At 43.8% G+C, this 25,151-nt stretch overlaps 2 protein-coding genes across 6 annotated transcripts in view; one reads left to right on the forward strand and one right to left on the reverse strand.

Annotated features, from left to right (window-relative positions):
* The window catches only part of SALL1 (spalt like transcription factor 1), a 36,269-nt gene extending 11,464 nt beyond the window's left edge, over positions 1 to 24,805 (reverse strand). The window contains exons 1-6 of one of the 5 annotated variants that reach the window (XM_056360755.1): positions 24,683 to 24,805; positions 21,270 to 21,387; positions 19,682 to 19,768; positions 17,809 to 17,890; positions 12,603 to 12,704; positions 4,158 to 4,250 (exon numbers count right to left, since the gene is read on the reverse strand). In XM_056360755.1, the coding sequence (XP_056216730.1) occupies positions 4,158 to 4,233 (76 nt within the window). In that variant the 5' untranslated portion in view covers positions 4,234 to 4,250; positions 12,603 to 12,704; positions 17,809 to 17,890; ... (1 more) ...; positions 21,270 to 21,387; positions 24,683 to 24,805. Of the gene's footprint in view, positions 1 to 4,157; positions 4,679 to 6,942; positions 7,180 to 12,602; positions 12,705 to 17,808; positions 17,891 to 19,681; positions 19,769 to 21,269; positions 21,624 to 24,682 lie in introns of those variants that run through there. The other 4 variants (XM_056360754.1, XM_056360756.1, XM_056360753.1 and 1 more) reach the window with 4 other exon arrangements.
* Positions 2,110 to 6,934, forward strand: LOC130159287 (translation initiation factor IF-2-like). Its single transcript, XM_056360758.1, has 2 exons — positions 2,110 to 4,092; positions 6,479 to 6,934. The coding sequence occupies exon 1, from the start codon at positions 2,563 to 2,565 to the stop codon at positions 3,970 to 3,972; it is 1,410 nt and encodes a 469-aa protein (XP_056216733.1). The 5' UTR covers positions 2,110 to 2,562; the 3' UTR covers positions 3,973 to 4,092; positions 6,479 to 6,934.
* Positions 24,806 to 25,151: the final 346 nt, after the last annotated feature.

The raw sequence follows: 25,151 nt of genomic DNA on the forward strand, positions 1-25,151 counted from the left end.
ATTGTGATCTGAACCCTGTCACCTTTGGATGGAAGGAGGCTAGCAAAGGTTAAAACAGCTGAACACTTAATTTTTTTTTTCTCCCCTCCAGCACCAGCCATACAGACACGAAGCAACAATTTCACTTGCTCATTTCAACTTTCATTTTTTCAAGACTGCAAAGCATATAGGTGCAACGCACCTTCAAGTACAGAAAATACACACAGCAATGCTTCTTTGATGGGCATTTGGCAGGAGCCGCCCCTTTTGTTTTTTAGAAACAGTTTCAAGAAACATAATTGTGTTTTTCTGAGAGGAACCTCAGGTCACTTCAATACAGATTCATGTTTCCACAATTAAAGCATGAATATGGTTAAAAGCCAGTTATGCAATAAGGAGTGGTACAGCTAAATATACAGGAAGGCTTGTCCTCAGGGAGCCAGATGCTACTTAGCATCGAAAAGATAAAAAGGTACAAACTAAAACATAAATATTTTGCAGTGAGACAAAGATGCGGGTTATATAGGGGAAACACACACAAAATGGGTCTGAACTAACACCAGCTTTAGACAACTTCCACCATATGGGTTTCAGTAATTATTTTTAAATTGCATCTGCATAAGTGATATTTCACAAGGCACTCTACACTTTGGGCTCACCTTTGGAAAAAACACAAGTGTCTGTATCCTGAACCGACAGACTGCAGTTATCGCACAAAAAGGCCTAATTATGTAACAAACCAAAAGCAGCCTAACTAAGCAATTATTTCTCTTAAGTGCCCTGTCCTTCAGATCTTACTAAAGGCGGCGATCATAATTTCTCTCATTTCATGGGCCCAGTAACAATTACGTGGATGATCATAATGCTGCAGGAGGAATTTACCAAAATCCATTATTGACATGAAAAGGCACTGGTTCTGACAAGCCTTTGTATAGAAGGGCAGCAAATATTTTCTCTTCCACAAAGTCTAGCTGGCTTATTTCTCCAATATAACTTTTGCCTTGGAAAATTGTGCTCCAAGCGTATTCTTTTACAATTGGGAGTGCAATTCCAACCAGCTTAAAAAAAAAAAAAAGAAAAAAAAAAGGAATTCTAAAATGTCATGAAAGTGGCTGGAGTTATTAACAAAAGGAAATAATCCCACAACCTCCTGCCCACTTCCTACCAGTAATTAGTTACTTGTTGAATATAATTTACGCTGCAAGTAATTTCTGCTATTAATCTGAGAGCTGTTCTGGTTAATCCAATACGAGCTTTATCAAATGTGCACATGCACAGGATTTTACAAGGGTAAACTTACTTATCCATTGATTCCACCAAAAATACATTTTAAGTGGAAAGTCCTCCTGGTAAAAGTGAACTGCATGAGCTTAGAACTTTTTTAAAAAAAGAGAGCGCAGTAAAAAATAAAATAAAATAAAATAAATACATGCTGTTGCAGTCTGAGGAACATTTTTTCATATGGATCTTTAGATATGAAACCATAGCAGAAAGTTTTAACAAACCAGAATTCAGATCAGATGCAAGAAATTTTCACGGGGCCACTCTATTCATTCGTTCAAAATACTGCCCAGCCGTACCTTGCTGCAAGTGTCTTAAGGACCAGCGATGCTACATTTGCCTGAACCCCGCGAAGATGAATTAGCAAATCTGAATTCACAGTATGAAAGGAGAAGAAAGGAGCGCTTGGAATTTCGAGGTTTTGTTTTGCAATTTCAAGGCATATAATGCAAACTCGCCCTCGCCGCAGCTCACCCACCCTGTCTTGCTCAAGTGTGAAGCTGCTGCCAGGGCTGGGGACCCCGGAAAGGCGGAGGGTAGCTCTATGCTAATATTATTACAGCGTTCTGAATCCTGAAACACCATTACAAAACACACCCTCTAGGCAACTTACTCAAAACTTATCGTCTAACCGTGTAAACCAGCCATAACCTAAAACCATTACAAGAGAAGGGCGGGGGAGGCTCCTACAGCTTTGCTAGTAAAGCACACTGCTTTTCCTGGGAAACCGGTCCGTATTTTTTAAAAATAATAAACTTCGTTGTTTACTTACTTAACTTAACGATAGCCAGGCAAACTAAACAAAAGCTTCATTTCCATGCCATCATTTCAGGGAAAATCCAACTTACTTCAAATACATCCTTTAGCAACAGGCAGGAAAGCTGCTCAGTTAACATTCCTTTCTCCCACTCCCACTGCCTTTCATTTGAAAATAATGTGCAAAATCAGATCAAAAGGATAAACACAGAAGAAAACAGCTGCTTTTAAAAAAAGATACTCGGAGCTGTTTTGACCTGTTCCATCTACTAAACCCAAAAAATAATTAAAAAAAAAAAAAGATAGCGAACGTCAAAAGATGCAATAATACGAAGCGAAGATGTGAAAAATCCCTCTCTGCTTTCCCAGCAAGATAATTTCCATCTCAGCTTCCCCTTTCTCCGCTCACTTTTGAGAAGTTCCAAATTCTTTCCTAGGAGGCCGACGAAAGCCAAATAAAACCCTAACGTTCTCCCCAACTCCCGCTCCAAACTGCAAGCGGAAGTAGAAATAATATCGCAAGAAAAAATAAATACGTTTAGTGAGATGAGAAAGGGGATCGCGCTGAGGCAGCGGCAGCAGCCGGGCGCACCCCGAGCGCACCCAGCGACTTTTAGGAAACGTTTCGGCGGAGCAGCGCGGGGTAGCGCCTGTGGATTCGCTGCTTTGCGGAGGGGGCGTCCCGGGGAATTTGGGAGCCGGGTAAACGCTCCCAGAGGCAGGACAACATCCCGTAAACTTTCCGACTTGATTTATCGCGCGCAGCCCGGGACCCCCTCCCCGCCCGTCGCCCCCGCGCCAGGCCGGGCGGCAGGCACCGCCGCAGCGCAGCGGCCGCGGGAGCGGAGGGCCCCGCGGCGGGGCTACGCCGGGAAGGGGGGGGGGGGGGGGGGGGGGTCCGAGGTGCTTCTGACCGGCCGGGCCGAGCATCGGAGGGGGCACCGCCGCGCCCCGGCCCGCCCTTACCTGCCCGCCCGAAGCGCTTGTGCCCCACGGCGCCCTCAGCGCCTGCCGCCGGCCGGTCCCCCCGCAGCCCCCCGGCGCTCGCCCTCCTCATGGCCGCTGGGGGGGCCCGGCCGGCCGGCGGTGGGGAACACGGAGCACGCTGCTCCCGCCGCCCCCCGCCCTCCGCTCCCGCCGACCACTTGTCAGCCCGCGCCCCGGTGCAGGTACGGGCAGGGGCACGTCCCCTCCGCCGCTGGCAGGGCTGCGCCGAGCTCCGCCGAAATCCCCCTTTCCCCCGGAGGGGGAGGGAGGAAAAAAAAAAAAAATTCACACGCTCCCTCTCCAAATCCTGGCGGACACAAAGCCAGCGTTTATTCCTCGCTCACTGACTTGGAGGGGAGGGGGAGAGGGAGGGAAACAAAAATAAAACACAACCTTAGGGAAAGAAAACGAGCCCCCGCGCTGCCCGGGGCTACCGCGCTGGCGGCCGCCGAGCCCCTCTCCGGCGCGGCGGCAGCTCCCGGGACGGGGCGATCCCCCCCGCGGCCCGGCCCGGCGGCTGCAACTTTTCCGCCTGCAGGAAGCTTTTGGTGCGGCTGGAGGCTGGGGCTGCTCGGCGGCGGGGCAGCGTCCCCCGCTCGGCGGGGCTGCGGGGGAGTGGGGGTGCGGGAGCGCTGGGGTCCGCGGGGGTGTTGCGGGGGGTGGGGTGGGGGGAGAAAGTGGGTGCTCGGGGAGGGGGTTTCCTCCCCTTTCGGGGGGCCGGCGCGGGCAGCGTGTGTGGCCGGACGGGGCAGCCGTCCCGCGGGGCTCGGGGCTCCACCGCCCCGCCGCAGCCCCACTTTGTTCCCCCGCTCTGCGGGGCGCGGAGAGAGGCGCGGGGGGCGCGGATCCATCTCCCGCGGGCTCAGGATGCCAGACCGCCCCGCGGGGGGAGGGCGGAGGGAAAACATCAAAAAACGGAAAGAGTTTGGAGTTTCGTTAAGAAACAGGCGAAACAAAACGCTGAGTTAAAAAAATAAAATAAAAGCCGAGAACTTGGACCAAAAGCCCAGAAGGCACCCCCCCACACATAACTCCGGGAGATCCAGCTGTCCCGCTCCGCTGCCCGGCGCGGTCCCGTCTCCCCGCAAGGTAAGTTGATCTATTTTGTGTGTGTTTGTGCTAAAATGTGTGCGAGGGAGAGGAGAAGAACTCACCATTTCGCTGGGATAACAAGGCCAGATCGGGGTCGGATTGGAAATGCTGAGGCTTCGCCTGCTTCCTCCGCGACATGCTGGCTCAAACATCAGCTGGGGCAGAATAAAAAATTACTAAAAAAAAATCTTCTCAAAATTACGGAAATCGAGCCTCCCCCCCCCCAGCCTCCCCAATCCTCCGCGCACCGCGCATGTGTCCTGCTATAATTATGATTATCAATAATGCATTGCGATTAATCATAGAGGGGCTCTTTGAAAGGCGATTGGCACATGGCCAGCTCTATTCAAACCAGCTCGCCTTAATCAATTAGGCGCTGATTTGCTGGAGACCCTTGTCTCTCCGCCGCTCCCACCCAATGAGTCGATCCATGTGGCAGGAGAAGGGGCTGGATTTCCCCAAAGCTGTTTGGATACAGTTTAACCCTCTTAGCAACCAGCTGGGGCTGCATCGCGCCATCCCGGTTACTATAGGAATGTGTCTCCCCTCGCCCCTTCCTCCAGCCCCGACGGGCTCCCCGCGCCTCCCTCCCTCGGTTTTGCGCTGCATTTCACTTTTTTCTTTTTTCTTTTTCTTTTTTTTTTAAGGAAAAAAAAAAGCTTCCACCACCACCACCCCGCCTCACCCAAAGCTCCGACCCGCGGAGGGAGGGCAGGGTAAGCAATAATCGATGGAGGGGAGGACGTACGGCTGGGGGCGGCCGGCGGGGGGCAGCGGGGCTGCGGGGCGGCCCCCAGCAAGTGTCTGCGCGGGGCGAGCCCCGCTCCCGCTGCCGGCCCCGCTCCCGCTGCCGGCCCCACTCCGTGCTGCCCGGCCCCGCGCACTGCAGCTCGCTCCGTTCCGCTGCTGCAAAAAGTTTCGGCTGCTTTTTTTTTTTTTTTTTTTGTGGTGGTGGTGGTGGTTTTTTTCTCTCTTGTTCTCGTCCCCGCATTTGCAAATAAAGATCCATTTTCGCCTTCCCCCAGCTCTCGCCCGCCCTCCCCCCCTCTTTCCATATATCACGGGCCCGAGGGGTGCTGAAAATAGGAAGGGTTTGTTTTTTACCTCACACGTTCCCAGGACAATTAGGGCGCCGCTGGGAGCGGCGGGCGGACCCACCGGCCGCTCCGCCCCCGCCCACCGCGCCGCGCCGGTTGGCTGCGCCCCGAGTCAATCCGCCCGCCGCCGCCCGGGGAAGGCCGGTGCGAGCGGCGGCGAGGCCGGGGCCGGGCGCTGCGCCCCGCTCCGCGGCCCCGCTCCCCCCCGCCCCTGCTCCCCCGCGGGATCACTCCTGACTTTTGTTTCCCTCCGGGGCGCGGGAGACCGAGCGGGAGCGATGCACATCTGCCCGCCGGAGGCGCCCCCGCGGTGCGGAGCCTGGCGGGCCCCGCGCAGCAGCCCCGCGCAGCAGCCCGCCGGCCGGCCGTGCGCGCACGCTCGGCCAACTCGTGCGCGGCGCTGCGCGGCGGGCCGGTGCGGGCAGGCGGGCTCTGGGGTTGCGCCGCGCAGCGCCCAGCCCGTCCAGCCGCCCGTGCGCTCCCTGGGTCGCCGCTTGCGCCCGGTGCCCGGGTGCTCACCGCGCCGGGACCGCGCGGGCGCCGTACTCCTGCCATCTGACGCTACAGCATGCATCCAACTTTTACGCCCGGGTGTTACTTGCAGAGGAGGAACCTCTAGCAAACAAATTCCACGCTCTTGAAAGAAAAAGTACAGTTGCAAAGAGGCTACAGGCAAGGCTGTTTTTAATGTCTCGCCTGTCCAACGGTACACGTACACTGTGGGTGAATGGCGTGTGCTCCCTCTGCGCTCCCGGCGCTCTCTGCTCCCCGCACCCCTTCGCCTGTCACTCTGCTCCGGGCACGAAAAGTTACTGGGTAAAAGCGGCTGAGCTGGGAGAAGTGGGAGCGCAGGCGATTTCTTTTCCTCCACCCTGACCCATCTAAGTGCTCTCTCCTCCCACTCCCCCCGCTGGATTATTTACTCTTCTACAGAAGCTACTCCTTTTTCCCGTATTAATATTAACAAACTCTCTGTAAAAGCAAGAGGCTGATCAGATACAACTCATTTCAATTTCAAATGAGCCGGTAAAACCTAGACAGCGAGCGAGAGGAGAAGGGAGAGAGGGAGAAACCTTCCCATTCGAGGAACAGGCTCACTGGCGTTTTCTTCTCATTATTAAACGAAAGAGACTGTAAAACGCTTAGCAAGAAGGGTGAAAAACCCAACAGCCGCAAAAACCCAACCAACCAAACGCATACGAACCGAAAAAGCCTCCCAGGTGCCACTCCAGTATTTAGTCAGCGTTGCAAAGTGGTCACTGACGCTTCTTTTCATTTCTGCACAGGGCGAGCCCCCTCCCTCCCCGCTGCATTTGGTACAGTAGATTTCGAGAAAAAGACAAACGAAGCTATCAGCGGGGATGATGTTGAAGAATGAAGATAATAATGTTGCTATAGGTGGTACTTCACATGACATTATTTTTCACTGAATATTTAAAGAGACGTTTCGGCAGAGATGGATACACTCAGCACAGGCTGTCACCCTCTTTACCCTGAGACAGTGGCAAAGAAACCGAACCTGAACGTATAGAAACGCACACGTTACTTATAGCTAGCCACAAGTAAATGCACACAAAATACCCACGCGGATCTATTTACACATCTGTGTCTGTATTTCTAACTGTATCAATCACTCCATTAGCTTCCCACGGTTTCTAATCTAGCCGCTCTCCCAAAATTATTCGCGTTTACAGTTTCATTACACATTTGTCGATTACGCTTAAGACAAATTTCCCCAGATGCGCGGTACCTTTGCTTCGTGGCTGGAAAAGGGCGGCCGTGGACCGGTAATTAAAAAGCAACAACAGCATCAACAAGAAGAAAAACAGTGGTTTAAGGAAAAAGAAATTAATCTGGAGGAATTAAGTTTGATAACTTTTTTTTTTTCGTTTCTCTTCTCCCTCGCTAGTGTGTAAAGCGGCGCCTGGTATTTCATCTCGGACCGCCTGATTATTTATTGTTTGTTTTCCTCTCCTTCGCCGGGGGCCGGGAGGGGTGGGGAAAGGGTGGGGGCAGAGCAGCATTGCCAGGGCTAGAGAAAAATCGGTCCTTATTGTTGTTTATAGCAATACATCAATTAAACGTCATTGTCTCTTAACAGAAGTTGGGAGAGTTCACAAGCGTAAATACTCTGATCTTGGGTTTTCCCTCTCGAAGCGCAAATGACAGTGACTGATATTTTTCCCTCCCCGCCACACCTTGGAGATTTCCACCCCCACCCACCCCCCTCCCGGATTATTCTTTTTAATGGAGGTGGGAGGCTTTCTAATGGGCTCCAATGCAAATCAGCCTGGCTGGAAGACACCCGTGGTGGGGATCGATCTCCAGTTCATTGAGATGAGCACTGAAGGGAGATGGTAAACAGGGGATAATTTGCAGTTCATTCTGCTGAGAGACGATTTCAATGAGATGCAACACACCAGACTGGATTATTGTTATTAAGGTTTGCCATCAGACACAACACCCTTAACACCCAGGGGTTAAAAGCTACACAATCCCCACGTAGATACAATACATCGTTAATAACGACCCGGGAGTGGGGGAAATCCGATGGATTTCATATTTTCTGCAGGTTTCCCCCCCAGCAGCGGGGAGGCGGCGGCGGCGCCGGGTCAGCCCAACCTGCCGCTCCGCCGCGGCTCCGCGCTGCCCCGCCAGCGAGCCCTGCGGCCGCGGAAACACCGCCGGGCGCTCAGCGGGGCACTTGTGCTTCCACCCCCAACCCCCCCACCGCCTTCAATGTTCTCCTTTTGCCTTTTTCTCAACTAAAAGAGATGCACCGCACCAGAGTTCCAAACGTCGCTACAGATGACCTCTCAAGTAAGCCGTTTTCCAGCTAACCCAGGTTACATGTATTTTAGAAATGTGTGTAATTAGGGGCTTCCAGATGCTGCAGTCAGCTGGGAACTTGGCTTTGTGCTCCGATGGATAATAAACTTTTGAGACAGTCCTGGGGCGCAGCTACCCTGGGGCAGCGAGCACCCGCTATCTGGAATTGTTTTATTATCAATAGCCTGGATCACGCTATTCAATACCGACACTGCAAGTCCTGTGACTGTGTGGGTTTAGGTATGACTACTTTCTACTTTTGTGGACACGTTGTCAGCTCCCCACCCCCACCACCTTGCTTTTTCTCTCTCTTTTTTAAAAAAAATTGTATTTATTTTCTAATGTTAATTCCCCGAAGGGGGGGGGGGGGGGGGGGAGAAAAAAAAAAAAAGGAAGGAGGGGGGCACCAGAATTGAATCCTTCTCCATTATTACTGACAACTAATAATTGATCATTGCTCAGAAACACAAGCTTTTAGCCGCATAATTGAATCGTAAGCAATACGGGTTGAGCCAAAGGAAAAAGAAAAAAAAAAAGCACCAAAAAACCAAAACATAAAGGGAAAGAGCCTCCCACCCTCTCTCCCCCACATCCTAGAGAATCGCAGAGATGGGGAACTCCCCCGCCCCCGAGATAAAAATGAACATGACTAATGCCATAACCGGCCAAGGTGGGATTATTTAATTCAATTCTTTCTTTACACATTTGCTGCCTTTTGTTTGACCTGATGGCTGGCAAATTTTTACACCTAGCTCTCCCTTTTGAGTTTATTGATGAAGGTGCTTCTGAAATGATTATCAAGAGATTTACAGCCATCACTACCCACCTACGGGAAAAGTAGTAAAATCAATCCCTCAATCAATCAGACCCCTCTGTGCATATCTTTTTAATCTGCTCTTTTAGCTGTTTTATTACAACACGAGCATTAAATATGTTTGTTTCAAATTTAACACGAATGCCTCCGAAGGACTCTGTCAATTTAGACATAAATCATGAAGTAAACAAGCTGGATGGAAAATCCTCTTTCACTGGCACGAGAGTTAAAAACCAAGGAATAAAAAAATAAATACCAGCAATATCCCACATCAATGTATAGGCAACTAGTCCGTGTGTACAGCCCACAAGGCAGAAAAAAAACACATACAGAAAGATAAATACGCAGCACTGCAAAAGACTTCCATGCACTTTTACATGACTACACAGAGAACCTAGGAAGTGCCAGTAATTACAAATATTCTTACATCCTGAATCCTATCATTATTTCCTTTATTTGATATCTTTTTGTTTTTTAATAGCAGAATGTCTTATTTCCCATGTTAAGAAATAAGCTTTTTTTTTATTTTATTAGGTACCATATACTTCAGAAAATGTCCTGATTTCAATAGTATTATTGATCCCAGGGTATTACTCTATCCTTTATATACCCTTTTTTAGGTTAAAGAAATAAATTAGAGGGTATTTCAGGTAGGCTGCTTAGGTCAGAAATCTTTCCCATTGATTTGTTACACAGTGGTCATCAGGTATGGACAGAATGAGCCTATGAGTTCTACAGAGAACCAAGAATTTCATTTGATGCCACAGGGGAAGTTTTCTCTGCAAGCCACATGCCTTTACATCCCAGTTTAATTCCCTGCCCCCCCCCCCCCCCCCCCCCCCCCGGTTTTTTTTATATCCTAGTGTATCACAGCCATATAAAGCCACCATGTGCTTCCACCAGAAAAACAGAAGTTTAGAAATGAAGTGACAGATTTCTTGAGCCTTAGATACAAAATTTTAAAACCATTCTGGGCTGCAAAGGCATATTGCAATGTCTCTGATCACAGAAATAAGTCTGGGTAGAACAAGAACAACAACAAAAAAAATATGCCAAAATATGTACATGTCAAAAGAAGAATCATGAAAAAGATATTGAATTGAATATTGAAAATATATGAATCGGAAAAAGATCTGATATTGAATGATGGGATACAACTAGCTATCAGCCAAGATTTCCTCCAAATATCTTGCTTTAAGAAAAGCACCTTTGTACAGTAGGAAAACTTCACAGTGACAAAAACTGTGCACCCAGGTATCCATGCACCAGAATCTTAGTGTTGATTCTTAAAAAAATATCATAGCTATCATTTCCTTATCAAAGTACTGTTTAAAATAGCATAAAATGTAGAGGTGGGAGCCTTTTAAAAGGAGATGAGGGAGTAGGACTGAGGGATGTATTTTCCAGGATATTTAAGGAAAAAAGTGTGTTCTTTAAAAAGTGTTCCCTTAGGATTTTCTTACCTTTGAAACAGAATTGTACAAAAATTCTGTAGTCTGTCAAAATACAAATACAAGGCCAAAATTTCACATGGCACTTTTCTCTGAAATATAACTTACAGATGATTTTCTACAAGGTAATCATACAACAAAGTAAGACCTGTTGTTTTCACAAAGAGATTTTCACTGTCAAACCAGATTTACAGAGTATGCATTTTTATTTACATTTTAAGGTTTTATTTTAATCTGGAGAATATGCAGCGATTATGGGATAAACATGTCTCAAACCTCAGGGGAAATGTTGCTTGTAGAGTCCCAAATTTCTTGACTGATGAAATGAACCTGACAACGCCTCTCATTTTCATGACATATTTTTGATTCAAATACAGTGGAAGTATTTGTAAGTAGATACATTTTGTTTGCATAATATTAAGGTGCCCTGATTAATGCATGGTGTTTACAACGTGAAAATTGTCATACTCTTTGCATCAACACAAGAAGCTGGCTTGGCAGCTGCTAGTTGCAATAAAGTCAATGCCTCATGAATAACGTTCTGCTTTCCGTGCCTGAGCTATGTGGAGTCCTCATTATCCACCTTTTGCCCCCAGTATGGTCCAGCCTGTTCACAGAACGGGTCTGCAAAGGCATTGTGCAAAACATACTGCCCTGGGTGTAAATATGTTTGCTCACAGTCTTGCACAGACGTTACCTGGGTCCTGTGGGGAGCTCATTTCCTCCTGGAGCAATCTGATCCCCCAGCCACAGTTTTGCAGTTTTCTTTTTTTCCCATTAGTGATCATTTAAAGTTCAGATGGCAACAGCAGCCATCACCTACCTCAAAAGGTAACTCCAGGAGTTTCTGATTTCTTAGAATAATTCTGCAGCAGTGAAGAGGGGAAAGAGTTGAGCACTGAGCTGCCAGTCAGCTCGTACTGAACTGTCAGCAGATACTACATCAGTGACCCAGAGACAGCCTTGAAAACTGCTGCTCCATAAACCCAAGATCATCCAGTTACCACTTAGAAAATGAAACTCACAATTTCCTTTCCTTCCCTAAGAAAAGCTCAAGTCACATGATTCGGAAAGCAATCCTCAAAAAGAGACTTTAAAAAGACCCTTCCTCACAAATCCAGAAACCAGATTTGGGCTTGGAAAAACTGTTTTCATTTATATGGTAAATTGGACTTTCAGCCTGGCTGTACAAGTTATTTCTTGAATCCTACCCTGAGTTACATATTCTGGGTTTTGGTCCTTCTTCATCGAACTTCAAATTCCTTATCAAATGGAGTGTCCAGGATTGCAGAACATATTTATTTGCATGTTTGCTGCAGTCCAGCTGACTCTCCCCAGGACTGTACACAATCATCAAGCTCATCTGAGCTCGCTCCTCGCCACTCACACCATAGAACTAACACCTGAAGAAGAATTTAAAGCTTAAGTAAGTTTTAGATCATACTAAAGGCACTTGGTGCAAAAATCCTACATGCAAAGACAAAAGTAGTCCTAGTCTGTACTGGTTCTGCGATTCAACCATCATTACGTCATGTACATACTGGAACAGGCAATGAAAAAGGGGGAGAAGAATAACTGAGTATAAGAAAACAGCACATTTAGGAAGAACCTGCATCAAACACCCAGTGCTTATTCTACATCCATTTATAAAACTCAAAGATGCATGAGACACTCACTTCTGAGATCATGAAAAGCCACTTTTCTTGTTCTCAGAAGCTTGCAACGCAACACTCCATCCTAAACACATCACTGGTGAAATCCCTCCTTGTGCAGAAGGCAGAGCACTGGCAGGGCAGCATGGACAGCCTTTCAGTCTAGAACCGCACGTGAGCACATTTCCAGCAGGGGATAACTGTGGTAATCACATAGATTGTTTCTGACCACCGTCTGTCACTGCCCCACACCCGGGAAGCACTGTCCCACCAGCTGAGCTGCGGCAACTCCACTGGGCAGGTGGGCTCTCCCAGTCGGTGTTGTGCTGGCATTAGCAAAAACGTTTGTGTGGCATTCTTTGCCAGCAAGGGATGGAAATCTCCTGTGAGGGGCAACAGTGCATGGTACGGTAACTTCTTAAGCTGTTCCAGCTCTTTGCAAATAAAATACGTGACAGACCCAGTCTGTACAAAATGATTTCTGAGAGGAGCTGTATCCATGTGAGTGCACCAGATCAGGCCCATTACCAACTTCAGACGCGCATAAGCAACTGTTACACAGAAAAAAAGGTCTATAGAAGGCACCAGTAACAGCGATTAGTGTGTAAATACCATGTCTTAGTAAGATGTCTCTTGTTAACATGTTTAGTGGACAGTTGCATACCTTTGCACTTCCATACATTTCAGAGCTTGAAGTCACTTGCTTTACTTCTAAAAGTCACTCAACCTGGTTTCTTCTGCAGTTGAAGTAACTTCCATTTTTACGCTGCACAAAAGCACAAGCAAAGCTATAACACGTAAGAATAACAGTTTCATGAAAACAAATGCATTATGAACATACTGAATGAAGTGGAATTAAGCAAAGGATATATACGGTTCATTCCCTCCCCTGCCTTCAGTACTGCTCCTTCCAACGCTGCACATATGATCTCACAACACAATAACATCACTGCACTCACTCTGTTCAAGCAGTACCAGTCACTTACTCTTTGTTTCACTCCTAGAATTTCCTAATAGCAAAATTCAATTTCAGCCGCTGCTGCTCTCCAAGGGCTGCCAGTCCTGCTGCTCCTTTGCCCCACTGGTAATGGATTGCTCTAAAGCAGGACAAGACCAGCCAGTTGTCAGCGATGGAAGTCACACTGAGCAGAAGCAATTAGGTAAACTCAGTGCAAAGGTAAAAAGTGAGATGGAGTGAGCCTAATGGGGGAGAGATAGGTAAATGTACATTCTGGGCCAGCACTGCCACCACCAGCCACGAAACGCATGCAGCTGCCTAGGGCTGCAAAATGTTTAGTAACACTTTCTTGTGCTAGCGACGGTGCCTCGTGAGGGGCCTACATTTAATGTTTTGCCTAGAGCAACAAAATCCTGTAACTGGGGCTGGCTGCCATATTCAGGGAAGCCTGCAGGAATTGCTTGCTGGTGACTGGGAAAGCACTCACCGCTTCTCTAAGCAAAACTACTATGACAGTTCAGGAGTAGAGCTCCTTAAACCACCTGTTCAAATCTGCTAATCACAGGTAATCTCGGCTCTTCAAGGGGATTACTCAAAGATGACACAAATACTAAATAACCAAAGGCAAAAACTGTTACTGGCAATTTGCATCCATTTTTTTTTGTGATAGCACACAATTATTTTTGCGATAATTGTAACCACTAACACGACACAGAAAGTTCTCACGGGATTGACTCTCCTTTCAGAAATGAGCTGTAGAATATGCTTTGCATTTCCTATTATTCTGCTTCCTTATTGTCATTCTCATAAAATCAATCAAAGTGATAACTGGAATGTCTAGGAACAGCCAGAATTTAATCTGGAAGAATTACACACAAGTATATCAGCACTGGAAGTGTATCTGCTTAAAGGAGCTATGTATCACTACGGGAAATGCAATGTTCTATGCTTGAAGCACTGGCATATATCTAGAAGATTATACTAATTTCAGTGTAGAAAGATGACATTATGGAATTCTGCTTGAAAACATGCATGTTATGAAACTATAAATAAATACATGCGACAAAATTTGAAATTAATAGAAAAAACTTTCATTTTATGACAAATCATATTGTAGATGTTTACACTGTATTCAATAAATATTAGCCATAAACCCTAATCTAACCCCAGATTTTGCCAGGCTCAGGAATTTGGGAAAATCCAGGTGTCAGCCCAGACTTTGTAACCCTTTGACTGCCAATCCCAATCCTCATTTAGGTAGGTAAGTCCTTGGTGGTGGGGCCACACGGCAAAGGACCAGGGCCAAAACTGCCTTGGAGGCACTTGGCCTCAGTGCTCCAGTGGTCCCGTTTCCCTGTGGATCCTATGATTTCCAGGATGTCCAGGAGGTTTGTGTGTAAAACTTGACACGTCATCATCTTAGAGGAACACAAAGGAAATTTTGTAAAGTTCCCCTTAAAGCATTTTTTTCAAACTACATGATGTCACTGGAGAGTCTATCCCAATAAAAACAGTTGCACTTTCAATATATAGCACACAAACTGATCAAGTGGCTCAACTGCGATGCGTTCCAGATTCCTTGAAAATGAAAGGTTGGACCACATGATCTTTGAGGTCCCTTCCAACCTGGGCTATTCTATGATTCTATGAAAGGACAACACAATTTTACATTGGACTATGTTATTTGTGTATTTACTACTTTATTATATCTTTCAAAATCAAATAGCCAATATAATTTGGACTTTATTGTGGAAAGAATGAAACTGCTTGACTGACACTTGATGGTGAATAACTGCATTAGAAGCTCTGGCTCTTTTATTTCTCTTTCACTCAGAAAAGGGCAAAAAAGTCTGGATTTGTTCTGTAAAAAATTGCAATACTGCAGACTAAAACTTTCCTTCTCAATCTAAAAACTTTCCTTCTCAATTTAAATTCATTTTAAATTGTTATGCTTTACAAACTTCCAAATGGGATTCTAATTGTTGACAGACATTTTACATTACATGTGTCTATCACTTTGATTTAATATGCATTTTCAATGAAATTTAAAAAAGGCCTCTAAGGTGGCAATTTAACAGCAAGACATGCTGTGAATTTTAGATATAAAAAATACCTAGTTTTCAAGGGGGTTTTGTACATGTGAAAATGGCCCTCCAGAAAAAAAAAATGACAAAAAAAAATAAAAATCAGAGAAAATCTATATGGCAGAATTATCAGAAACTAAATATCTCCAAGAATATTACCTACTGTTTTAGTCAATCACAGTCATCAGAGGCAAACCAGGTTTTACATTTATGCAGCATTTCGATAGTGCATATCAAAAAGTATTAACCATGAAAGAAATAAAATGTATTTGGAAATCCTGTATCTGGTTTATTACATCTCATGACCTGATTTAATTTTCTTCTACAGAAGACCTGCATTAAAATGTCTGTAAGTAATAGGTACTTCTTGTCAACTTTGATAAGAGACATTTGAAAGGAATTCCAAATGTATTCTGAAAGATAAGAGCAAAGCTAGCTTTTCTGTGTCCCTAAAAGAGTAGCAAACAGACCTAGGAGAGCACACAAGCTACAGGAAAGACCTGTTCTATATCAAGTCTGCTTTCAAAATCATCAGAACTGTGGTTAACGTATAGACCCTAATCTATAGACATTGACAGCAATGTGGGAACAACTGCATCTTTAACTTAGAATTTGTCAAACAAAATATTAGCTACTTTTAAATACTTGCACCTTCTTCACAACTCTAATACAAACATCTTGGCTTTGGTTTATTTTATATAAAAAGCTTTAGATCATCTTGTTTTAGTGGTCCTGCAGGGTGTCCCAAAACCTACATTCGATGGCAAGAGCAAACATTCGTTAAACTTCAAAGGCTGCCAAAAAGTAGTTATTTAGATTCAGGGGAATCATTTCAATTAATCCCTATGTTTGTGTAGAAAATACGTAATGTAATCCATTTCTCTGTCTCCAGCTCCAGGTCACTTACCGTTGGGGAAAAAAAAAATTGCTTTACTAGAGTTTTCTGTCTTGAAAAACTGGGGAAAAAAATGAAGACTTCATATCTTTTTAAAGAATTCTGGCTGAGTGATGTTGAGAAACAAATATTACAATACACAACTGTGTACTTCTATCTCTGCAAAACTGCTGTTAAAACTCACATACACAATAGAATTCTTCAGTGGGAGCCGTAAAACCAGATTTTATGTATGTGTGTATATATATATAAATTGTTTTTTGGTTGTTTTTTTTTTTAACAAAAGAGCCAATTTTTAAAAAATCTTTTATTTTAATGACTTTCTGCCTTAGCGCCCCAGCTCAGCTGAGTGCGGTTGTGCTACAGAAAACTCATGGCCACCTTTTAACATATCTTCCTTTTTGCTGAGCCCCACTTAAAACTGGGGAGAAACTTTAACAGCATGAAAGGCTTGGGATTTAATTTAATTTTTACTTTAAAATTAATCAGCTCTTCAGCTGAAAGAAGCACGCAGAGCATACTCTGTCAGAGGCACCGAGTCAAAAATGAAAGGAGTGAGACCCTCAGCTACTGTAAATCACTGTGATGCCACCGAAGCCAACAGGGCTGCGCCAATTTAGACCAGCTGAGGCTGGGATCTAATATTTGTGCTGAAATGCTGAGGCTATAGCTGTATCCCTGAGCTGTATAAATATTTGTTGAAAGCTGACTGTTAGGGGGCAGGGTGGGGATTGCTCATTAGCAAATAGGACCCTTGTCTTTTCCCCTTTCTTAAGGCAACCTTCCTTTTTTGTGAAGCGGGAGTTTTGCCTACGGAGGACAGATATGACCCTTCCTTGTGCAGCGATTATACTGCCTACAGTGAAACAGTGATTTTCATCTGGGCTTTTGAATGTGCACCCGTCTGCCTGTCCAGTGCCGATTCACGCAATGCACTGTACATGAATGGCCAGCAATGTTTACAGAGAGAATTAGTTTGACTCCAACTCTCTAGCCAGAAAGTAATCAAAGGGAAGAGCCAAGCTATTCCTGAAATTCCAGCTTCCCTAGCTAGAAACTGCCTGCCTAGCCTCGCTAATCAGCGTATTAATGTAAAATGTACATGTTCTATACTGGAGGACAATTAATAACAGCAGTGATCCCGAGCAGTCTACACACATTAACTATTCCACCCTCAATACTACTTTTGTGCGGTGGGCAAGTCTGATTGCAGCAAATGGTACAGAGACCCAAAAAAGTGAAAATGTCTATCAGAAAGTGATTACTCCACAAGCTGTAGTGTGGTGTGATTTTTTTTTTTTTCCTAACTTAAATTCCAGTTAACATTTTCTTTCACTTATTTCAAAGCCAACACATGTATTCATAGACATATATTCAGGGCTCTTCTTATGGAAATATTTTTAGTAGGGTTATTCATAACCCGTGTCCCTATAGTCTTGGAAGCTCTGGTTTATTTTCTCACCAACCATCCTAATTTAAGCATTCAGCAACATCAGAACTATCTTCAAAATAATCTCATCTTATAAAACCCATCAGCCTTTGTTAGATTTAACATAAACATTATTATGGGTGAAAACAATGTTATTTAAGCATTTTGTTTAGGATGGTCTGAAACTCAAAATGGATCACTGAGATTTCCCTCAGCAAACCAGCCTTCTTATCTGAAAAGCACCACTTCATAAAAAGCTGGGGATGTCTCAGAGCCAAATTGTTTGCTCCTGTAAATGGTTAGAGCTCCGCATAGGGAAGATATGAAATAAGGCTCTGTTGATTTTCCAGCAGAGCATCTGAACCACTTCCCTCACCTTACTCAGTTAAAACAGAATTAAATGAGAAATAAACCCTGATTAACATGTGAGCTCTTCATTTGAGGCAAATTGGCATAAATCTACTGGATAATATCTGACTTAAGCAGAGTTATAACAGGACTTACCACCAGGAAGATCTGGGCCAGAGTATTTTAATGGTGATTTCATGTGGGTGGGTGAGAACTTGATTCTTCATCCTTATTCAGGCTGAAAAAGGAATGCACGACAGAGCTATAGATCAGTTGAGAAATTGATTTTTTGCAGGGAGGGAGGCTAAAGAGGCTCAGTTCTTCCAAAATTAGCAACCTCGAGTGTGGTGTATAGCTCAGTTCAAAAGGCAAGTGACCATGATGCTGCCCAACACCTCCCCATCTGTACCATAGCTGCACCCAGCCCCCGTTAGCTTTTATTTCCTGAGTAAACTTGCAAATCCAGGAGTGGCAAAAATGGATAATATCTGAATAAAATAGCTTGGCAGGGTATCTTTGACATTGCCTAAAAACCAGAGGTTAACAATTAGTTAAATTTAGCTGTAGCTTCTCTTAAGTAGTTTAAACATAAGTCAATATTTTTGTCTTTTGTTGTCTCAGGGTTTCTACAGGAGCACAGAGACTCTCATCAATGATCTTTCCACACTTTATAGCATTATGCCTTTGTACTATTATCCATCTGTACCCTTATCTAATGTGTTATCAGCTGTATGAAAATAACTATTGGCCCCTTCGCCCCACAGCAAGTATCAATAGGAAGAATGACAGTGGCTAGTTTGCACACTTGAAATGGTTTATTTGTTGCAATCCTGTGCACAAGATGTTTATCAGCAAGCACCAGACAGCCATGCAGAAGAAGGAGCCTTAATTCTGTCTGAGACAGCCTCTTATTGCTATTGATAGTTAGCATCAGTGTCCAGTCTGAGAAATGGAAGTGCTGCAGGCAACTTCAGTCAAGACACCCTATTGATCTACTGCTTCCTTTGCATCCCTGAAGCTAGAGAAGAAAAATAAAAAGGGGAGGAAAAGCTTGCTGTATAAGGGGCAATGCAGCAGTCTATGGCTTACCATCATTCAAAAGGGGTGTGTATGTGCATGGATATTCCTGATATTCAGTACCTCAGACAACTGTAAATCACACGCACAGCCATGATAAATATAAATGTCAATGTGTTGGAAATGTCCTTTATATAAGAGGTGTCACTAGAACTACATTTTTAGCATGAAACATTTTTGCTGCTTTTTATTTTTCATTGACTTATTGTGCTTCTGTTCTATCCTGTCTAACACAATCAATCTAAAGCATAATATCTGAGAGTCCTATTCATAAATAATACATATTTGGGTCATTTTCATTTGTATTCTACAATGAAGATTTACAAGCCAGAAACAAAACAAGAAACAATGTGTGGAATGTTCTTATTCAGTGGATAAGAATATATTACTGTGATCAATTAATCTGCTTTTCTCTGCATTAGGTGGACATCTTTATGGTACATCCATAAGGGTTTATAACTTAGGAGAGACAGAATCAGCTCTAAGGCTCTAACATAAAATGCCTGTAACTCAGAAAAGAGAAACTTTTCCAAAGTTTTTTTTTCCAAGGAGAAATGTGTTATTTTTGGCAAACTCAATCACAGCAATACCCCATCTATCAACATAGCATGTTGCTCTGCCCTATATACTACCTTTCACATTAAATGAAACAAAAAATTGACTACATTATACCATAGCTAAAAGTCAAAATAATAATTCTGGGGAATTCTATAGTGCCGTTCATCCAAAGATAGTTACATTCTACTACAAACCATGCAAATTCATTCTACAGGAGGGCAAACTGACACACAAAAAGGTCCCAGCTCAATTTTTTGCAGCCAAAAGTTAGGAAAAATGAAATAAATAAAAAAAAAAAGCATGCATATAAATTGCAGGAGCAAGTCATAACAAGAAAGGTGAAAGAAAGACTTAATTTGGTATATAGATATCTCATATAAGAAACTACAGTCACCTGTGCAGTCACCAGTAGAACTAGCATTCTGATGATGGGCCGTGTCAGAGGAGCAGCAGCAATGGCCCAGATGTTTATATATATTGCCTGCACAGAAGGAGCAAAAGTTATGGTCTGGTGAGTAAAAACCAGTCAGAGTTAGTTTAGGAAGGAAAGTCAAAATATGCAAGGACTTTGCAGGCAATCCATACTGCTGCGAAAAAAGTCAGGGTGAATGGTGCCAGCGTGAGGACAAGGCTGGCCACTGAGGCGGTTGCCCCACTTGCCCCAAGCACTGAGAGACGCAGGCTGTGCTGTGCTCAGTGCTCTGGGCTGTGGTCCTCAAAGTGGGTTATTGTATTGGTTTTTCAGCTCTGGAAATTTGCTACAAGCGCATCTCAGATAAAAAGTGAAATGAGTTTTGCAACTATGGCAAAAAAGCAATTTTACATTTCATAGGCCTTTTAAAACCCTTTTCAATAGAAAATAAAAATAACAGTAAGGGAAAAAAAAAAGCCTACATTTCCATTCCCCTTTTTATAGTTTGACGTTGCAGATGTTTCTGGGTCAGAGGTGAACATGTCTTTAGGTGTCAAAAGATGCAATAACCTGAGTCAAAAATGGCCCAGTCCCCAGAACCGTGACTGTGTGCCAGAATATCCCCACCTCAGAAGCTTGCTGGCAGCAATGTGCTCCAGGTGTCTTACACTACACAGACCTGGTAGTCATTTTAATATTTTCCATGCTCATGTAAATGGACTTGATGTGTGTTCATCAAATGTGGGAAAATCCCACAGAATCGTGTGCCATCTGTTTATAGGTAAAAGGTCTGCTTTGCTGACAATTTAGTGCAAAATCAGAAAACGGAATGAAAGCAAACACACTTTGGTTTTGTTCTGTTTTGGTTTTATAAATCTGAGCCTTAACGTCATACCAAAAAACTAACAAAGTTCAAAGGTTCATTCTGTTTGAATAACACTGTCCTTTTCAGATGTATGAATATTACCTGAGCCCCACAGAGCTCTTAAATCCACGCCACATGGCTACAACCCACAACCTAGTGTAGCCCTGAGCACACACAGGAGTCAGCAGGACACGGTGAGGGTGCGAGGGCCACGTCCTGGGCAGCTGGATGTCTGCGGTGGTGCCCTGGACCAGAAGCCTCTGTGAAACACTAGCTGACAGCATTTCAATGCTTCTGGTTGGCCTCAAGTGAGTGTCTCAAGCTGAAGCAAAAACTAAAAGCCTCATTTATAAAGAGCATCATCTTATTTTATCTAACACCCAATACTGCATTTGGTTTTTTGTCAGAAGTAAACCCAAGTTAAATTCAATTAACACAGCAGATGCCAATTGAAGTGCCCATTTTTACTGTTTTTGTCTGTTTTAAACAAGACTTGGACAAAAGGTCCTTATATCTGAAGGCCCTCAAAGCAGCTACGATGTTAAAAGGAAGGCTGTGGTCACAATGATTTTCAGCATCAGGTGACAGACATCAACCAGTCATCAGAAGAGGAATTTGAGACCTTTCTCATCCTTACCTTCCATGTGGAACATGCATTTATACTTTTGTACAGGGAACTGATAACCGGACCTAGGAAATTTATACCTGAATACGAGTCGGACATTGTCAGAAGATGATGTCAAAGACTGTTACAAAAGCATATTTTTGTTATATCCCATCGGGGAGTGAGATCTTGTCTTGGGTGAAAGAAGAGTTAACACAGCTGGCAGAGGAGAAAAACATCAGAAGAAAATAAATTGACAAAGTTAAGCAAATCCAGACATATGCAATCTAAAATCTCAAACGGGATTCAAGGTAAGCTAAAAGGACACTACAACACCAAATGCTGTTAAACCATCCAGTACAGCCTGAAGAGAAGACAGAACAGAATCTCTGCAGAGACATGCACCAGATGCTCAGCAAGGTAGGTCAGTGTATCTCCACTGAGATAGGCTCTACTGCTTTACACAGTCTTAACCTTGCCCTAATGGCCTAAAATAGATATTTTAACCTTGCCACCAACATTGTACTGGGGTATAAAAGTTGAGGAAAAGAGTTTGAAAGTGCCTATGGTCAGTTAATTGGGAAAACAATGGATTCCCCACAGTATAATCTACCCTATTTGCCAAAAGAGACAAGTTTTATATGTTTCAATCAGAAGAGTGCAACTCCTCCAGTAATGTGGCTGAGATTTACTTTGAAAACGAGAAATCTTATTTCCAAGGTCAATCTGAGGTTTCCTGGGTTCAGACTAAAATACTTTGTGGGGCCAAAGAAATATTTACTGGGTTCTAGGGAGCAAGGAGTGGATGTGTAGTTTGAACACATTTCAAGTTCGCCTGGGAGGTCTTTTTGGTTTTATATATTTGTGTCTCCTCAGACAACCTTTTTATTTTTTTCCCCCTGAGAAATTGGAAGTGAAGAAAATGATGACGTTTTTTGCCAGTACATTTCAGTTGGTCATTTCCTGCACTGAACCAGAGAACCTGTGTCATTGGCACCCTTTCCACGACGTATGTCTTTCCAGTGCATCATATGAAATGATACAGTTAAATTTTGCCCAGGGGCTGCCATTCCTTCTGTGTTAAACTGGAAGGAGTCTCTGTATAAAGCAATGGTTTGCTTTATGTGACCTTTGACAGTGGGGGTGTTGGAGAATGACATTATATGTTGTAGGGCTAATGCTAGGTGGAGCTTCGCAGGCAGTTGTAAATTAAACAGCAGCATTTTACAAATGAGCCCCATAATGAGTAGGTGATTGGAAGATGTGCTACTGCATGCTGGAGATTAACATCTGAATAGAGAAACTATCACCTAGCCCAGCAATGGCAGTAAAAGGTTAAAAGAAATATTCAATATTATCAATCATATTAAAAAAAAGAGAGAACTTCTTACAGCTGCCAAAGGAGCTTGGGAGAATTAATGTGTTTGTGTCAAAAAGACTGAGAGCAAGTGAAATAGGACTATGGTGATTGCCAGAATCTTACTTGCCTGGAGAGATAACATTGGGCATCCAGTTTAACTAGGCAGGTGCCAAGAATCCTCTTGCGGATTCTATGGAGCGGCTTTCAAATATAAGAAGGTACAATGACCCTTATCCTCTGGTCCTCTCTATGGTTTCTGAGTTGCTCATTAAACCAGGGAAACCTCCAATGAGGTGTGATGACCTGAAAACAGGCAGGAGCTAAAGAATCAATGTTTTAAGTAAAACAGCAATTATAAAAAGATCTACAGCTCCTTCCATGTAATCAGGTAAATTATCAGGAGTGGCATAAAGCACCTAAATTGGAGAAAGAGTAGAGGAAGGGGGAGTGGGGGGAAAAGGACGTCTCTTGGGAGATATCCGATAGGATGCTTAGTCTGTGTAGAGGGCAAAAGGTTAAGTGAAAATGAGATGAAGGAATCATCAGATATAGTCAGATCAGAGACAGTTAAATAAAGGAATGTGCTAACCTAAGATAAATGTGAAGGAGCATGCCTGTGCTGAGTGTGGTGGTGTAGCTGTTGTTCAGCAGCTCAGGAACCAGAGGGGAGGAATTCCCAGTTCCCATTCTACATCAGTCCTAGCTGAAGCACTTCCCAGCAAAGAAACAGAAGGGTTTAGGACAGGCTTAAGATTCCTCTCTGCTACTCCGATAGTGTAAAAGGATATTAAAGTGCTTCTAATTACATCTACACTTTTTGCAGGTCCCTTTTTACTGCTGGTGTGATATAAATCATCCTTAATGATGAGAAAGAAAGTCAGTCCTGAGCCATCTGTGGTTTTGGACAATGTGAAAGATGCTGTTTAAAGAATATGAAAACAGTACTGAGAATTAGTTGAAAGCTGCAAACTTTGTTGGTTGGCTAACATTTTCATGGGTCAGGAAGCTTTCATTAGAATGGGTTCCCATAACAACAAACAACATTTAGTTAAAAGAGGTGTATAACATAGCAAATAAATGCTTGGGACACAGTCTATGTAAAACTTCATCAAATATTTTGGTAAATCTCCATTCTTAGCCTACTCAACAAAAATGGCCCGGGATAACAGGCAGCGCCAGAAAGCTCAAGAAATATCTGTGCTGAACAAGTCTGGAAATGACCACAAGAATTTCCTTCAAAAGCCTTTGGTGGCTTGCTGACTTTAAATGTTTCTAAGAACAGCCTTAAATTTCTAAACCCTAAGATGAAAGTTCCAATTCTTAGACACACAATTTCGAGGTCAGTACTTTTTTGTTTCCTCAGGAGCTTAATTAACATATACAATTAGACCTGGGAATTAAGAATTTGGAGCTTTAACCCGTCTACTGGGGAATACCCAAACTGGATTTCTGAAAATCAATTTTGGTGCTCTCAAAACTCTTTGAGGGAAGGAACAGTTGTGTGTTGTTCTACACAAAGAGTTTGATTAGCCACAGAATTCAGTACATTTAGCCAAACTTCTTATCTTTAAGACTAACACAGATCCCACACATATTTATGTCAAACCTAAGCTACAATGGAAGAAGTGCGAGTCTGTAAATGAGGAGTTTCACATGAAAGAGGTGGTTGAAGCATTTTGACCCTATTCAATCAAGGTCAGTTTTCCTCTGGATTATACCTGTTTCCTTGCCTAGCATTTTAGATACCTTCCAAGTGTCTATCGACAGAGTTTAGAAGTGGCACTCAACAATGAAGAAGAAAGCAAGCTGCTCACAAAACTCCCCTTTCCCCATGTGATAAAGAGCAGAGTTCCAGAGGAAGGGACAAAAGAGTGTTTGGGTCCCAGTCATATATGCCTATGGGAAAGGAGTGGTGAAAAGAGGCCAACAGCTCCTGGAAACAGGGACAGGAGGGAAGAGCACAAATCAGCTTTATGAGCTATCAAATGATGGATGGCTAAATGCCAACTGAGAGCAATGCCTACAATTGGGTTTGCATTGTTGCAATTATTAAAGGTTATTTTACTTTTAATTTTTTGTGGTAGGTTTTCTTACTCCTTCCTTACAGAAACCCTTGATTTTCACTTGCTAGATACTTAGATGCATTTGTCATACCTAAAAGGTGATTTCAGTTCTTGGATGCCAGGAAACCTTTCCACTGATCAAAACACAGCTGCACAGGCTTGCTTGATCTGTGAATGGGTGCCACAACTCTGGGGTACGTCTGTCTATACCTGTGAAAATAGATATAATTAATATAACAGATATCATACGTATATGCAAATCCAGATGGTAAAAATTACTTATAGCAAGACAAAGTTTTCATTTGCCAAACCAAGATATCTGAATCACTTAAGCATAAAAAATCTGCACTCGGACTTCTGCTGCTGCAGGGACATCAGCATCCTCTTACTCTATTTTATTTTACATTGAGCTTGTTTTTTAATGAAAGATCTTAAGAGACATAGTTCTTTAAAACATACTTTAATTAGTTTCTTCCAGGCTGTCACCTCTTTTCAGCCTTTAAAAAGCTCTTTCCATTATTTCCCACAAGTTACTTGGACATATGATGTCAAACCATAGG

The sequence above is a fragment of the Falco biarmicus genome, chromosome 15, assembly GCF_023638135.1.
Source record: "Falco biarmicus isolate bFalBia1 chromosome 15, bFalBia1.pri, whole genome shotgun sequence".
Taxonomy (NCBI): Eukaryota; Metazoa; Chordata; class Aves; order Falconiformes; family Falconidae; genus Falco; species Falco biarmicus.

What these genes read in the sequence shown, in the direction of transcription:
- LOC130159287 (XM_056360758.1), top strand. Translation starts at nt 2,563, where the DNA reads ATGAGAAAGGGGATCGCGCTGAGGCAGCGGCAGCAGCCGGGCGCACCC.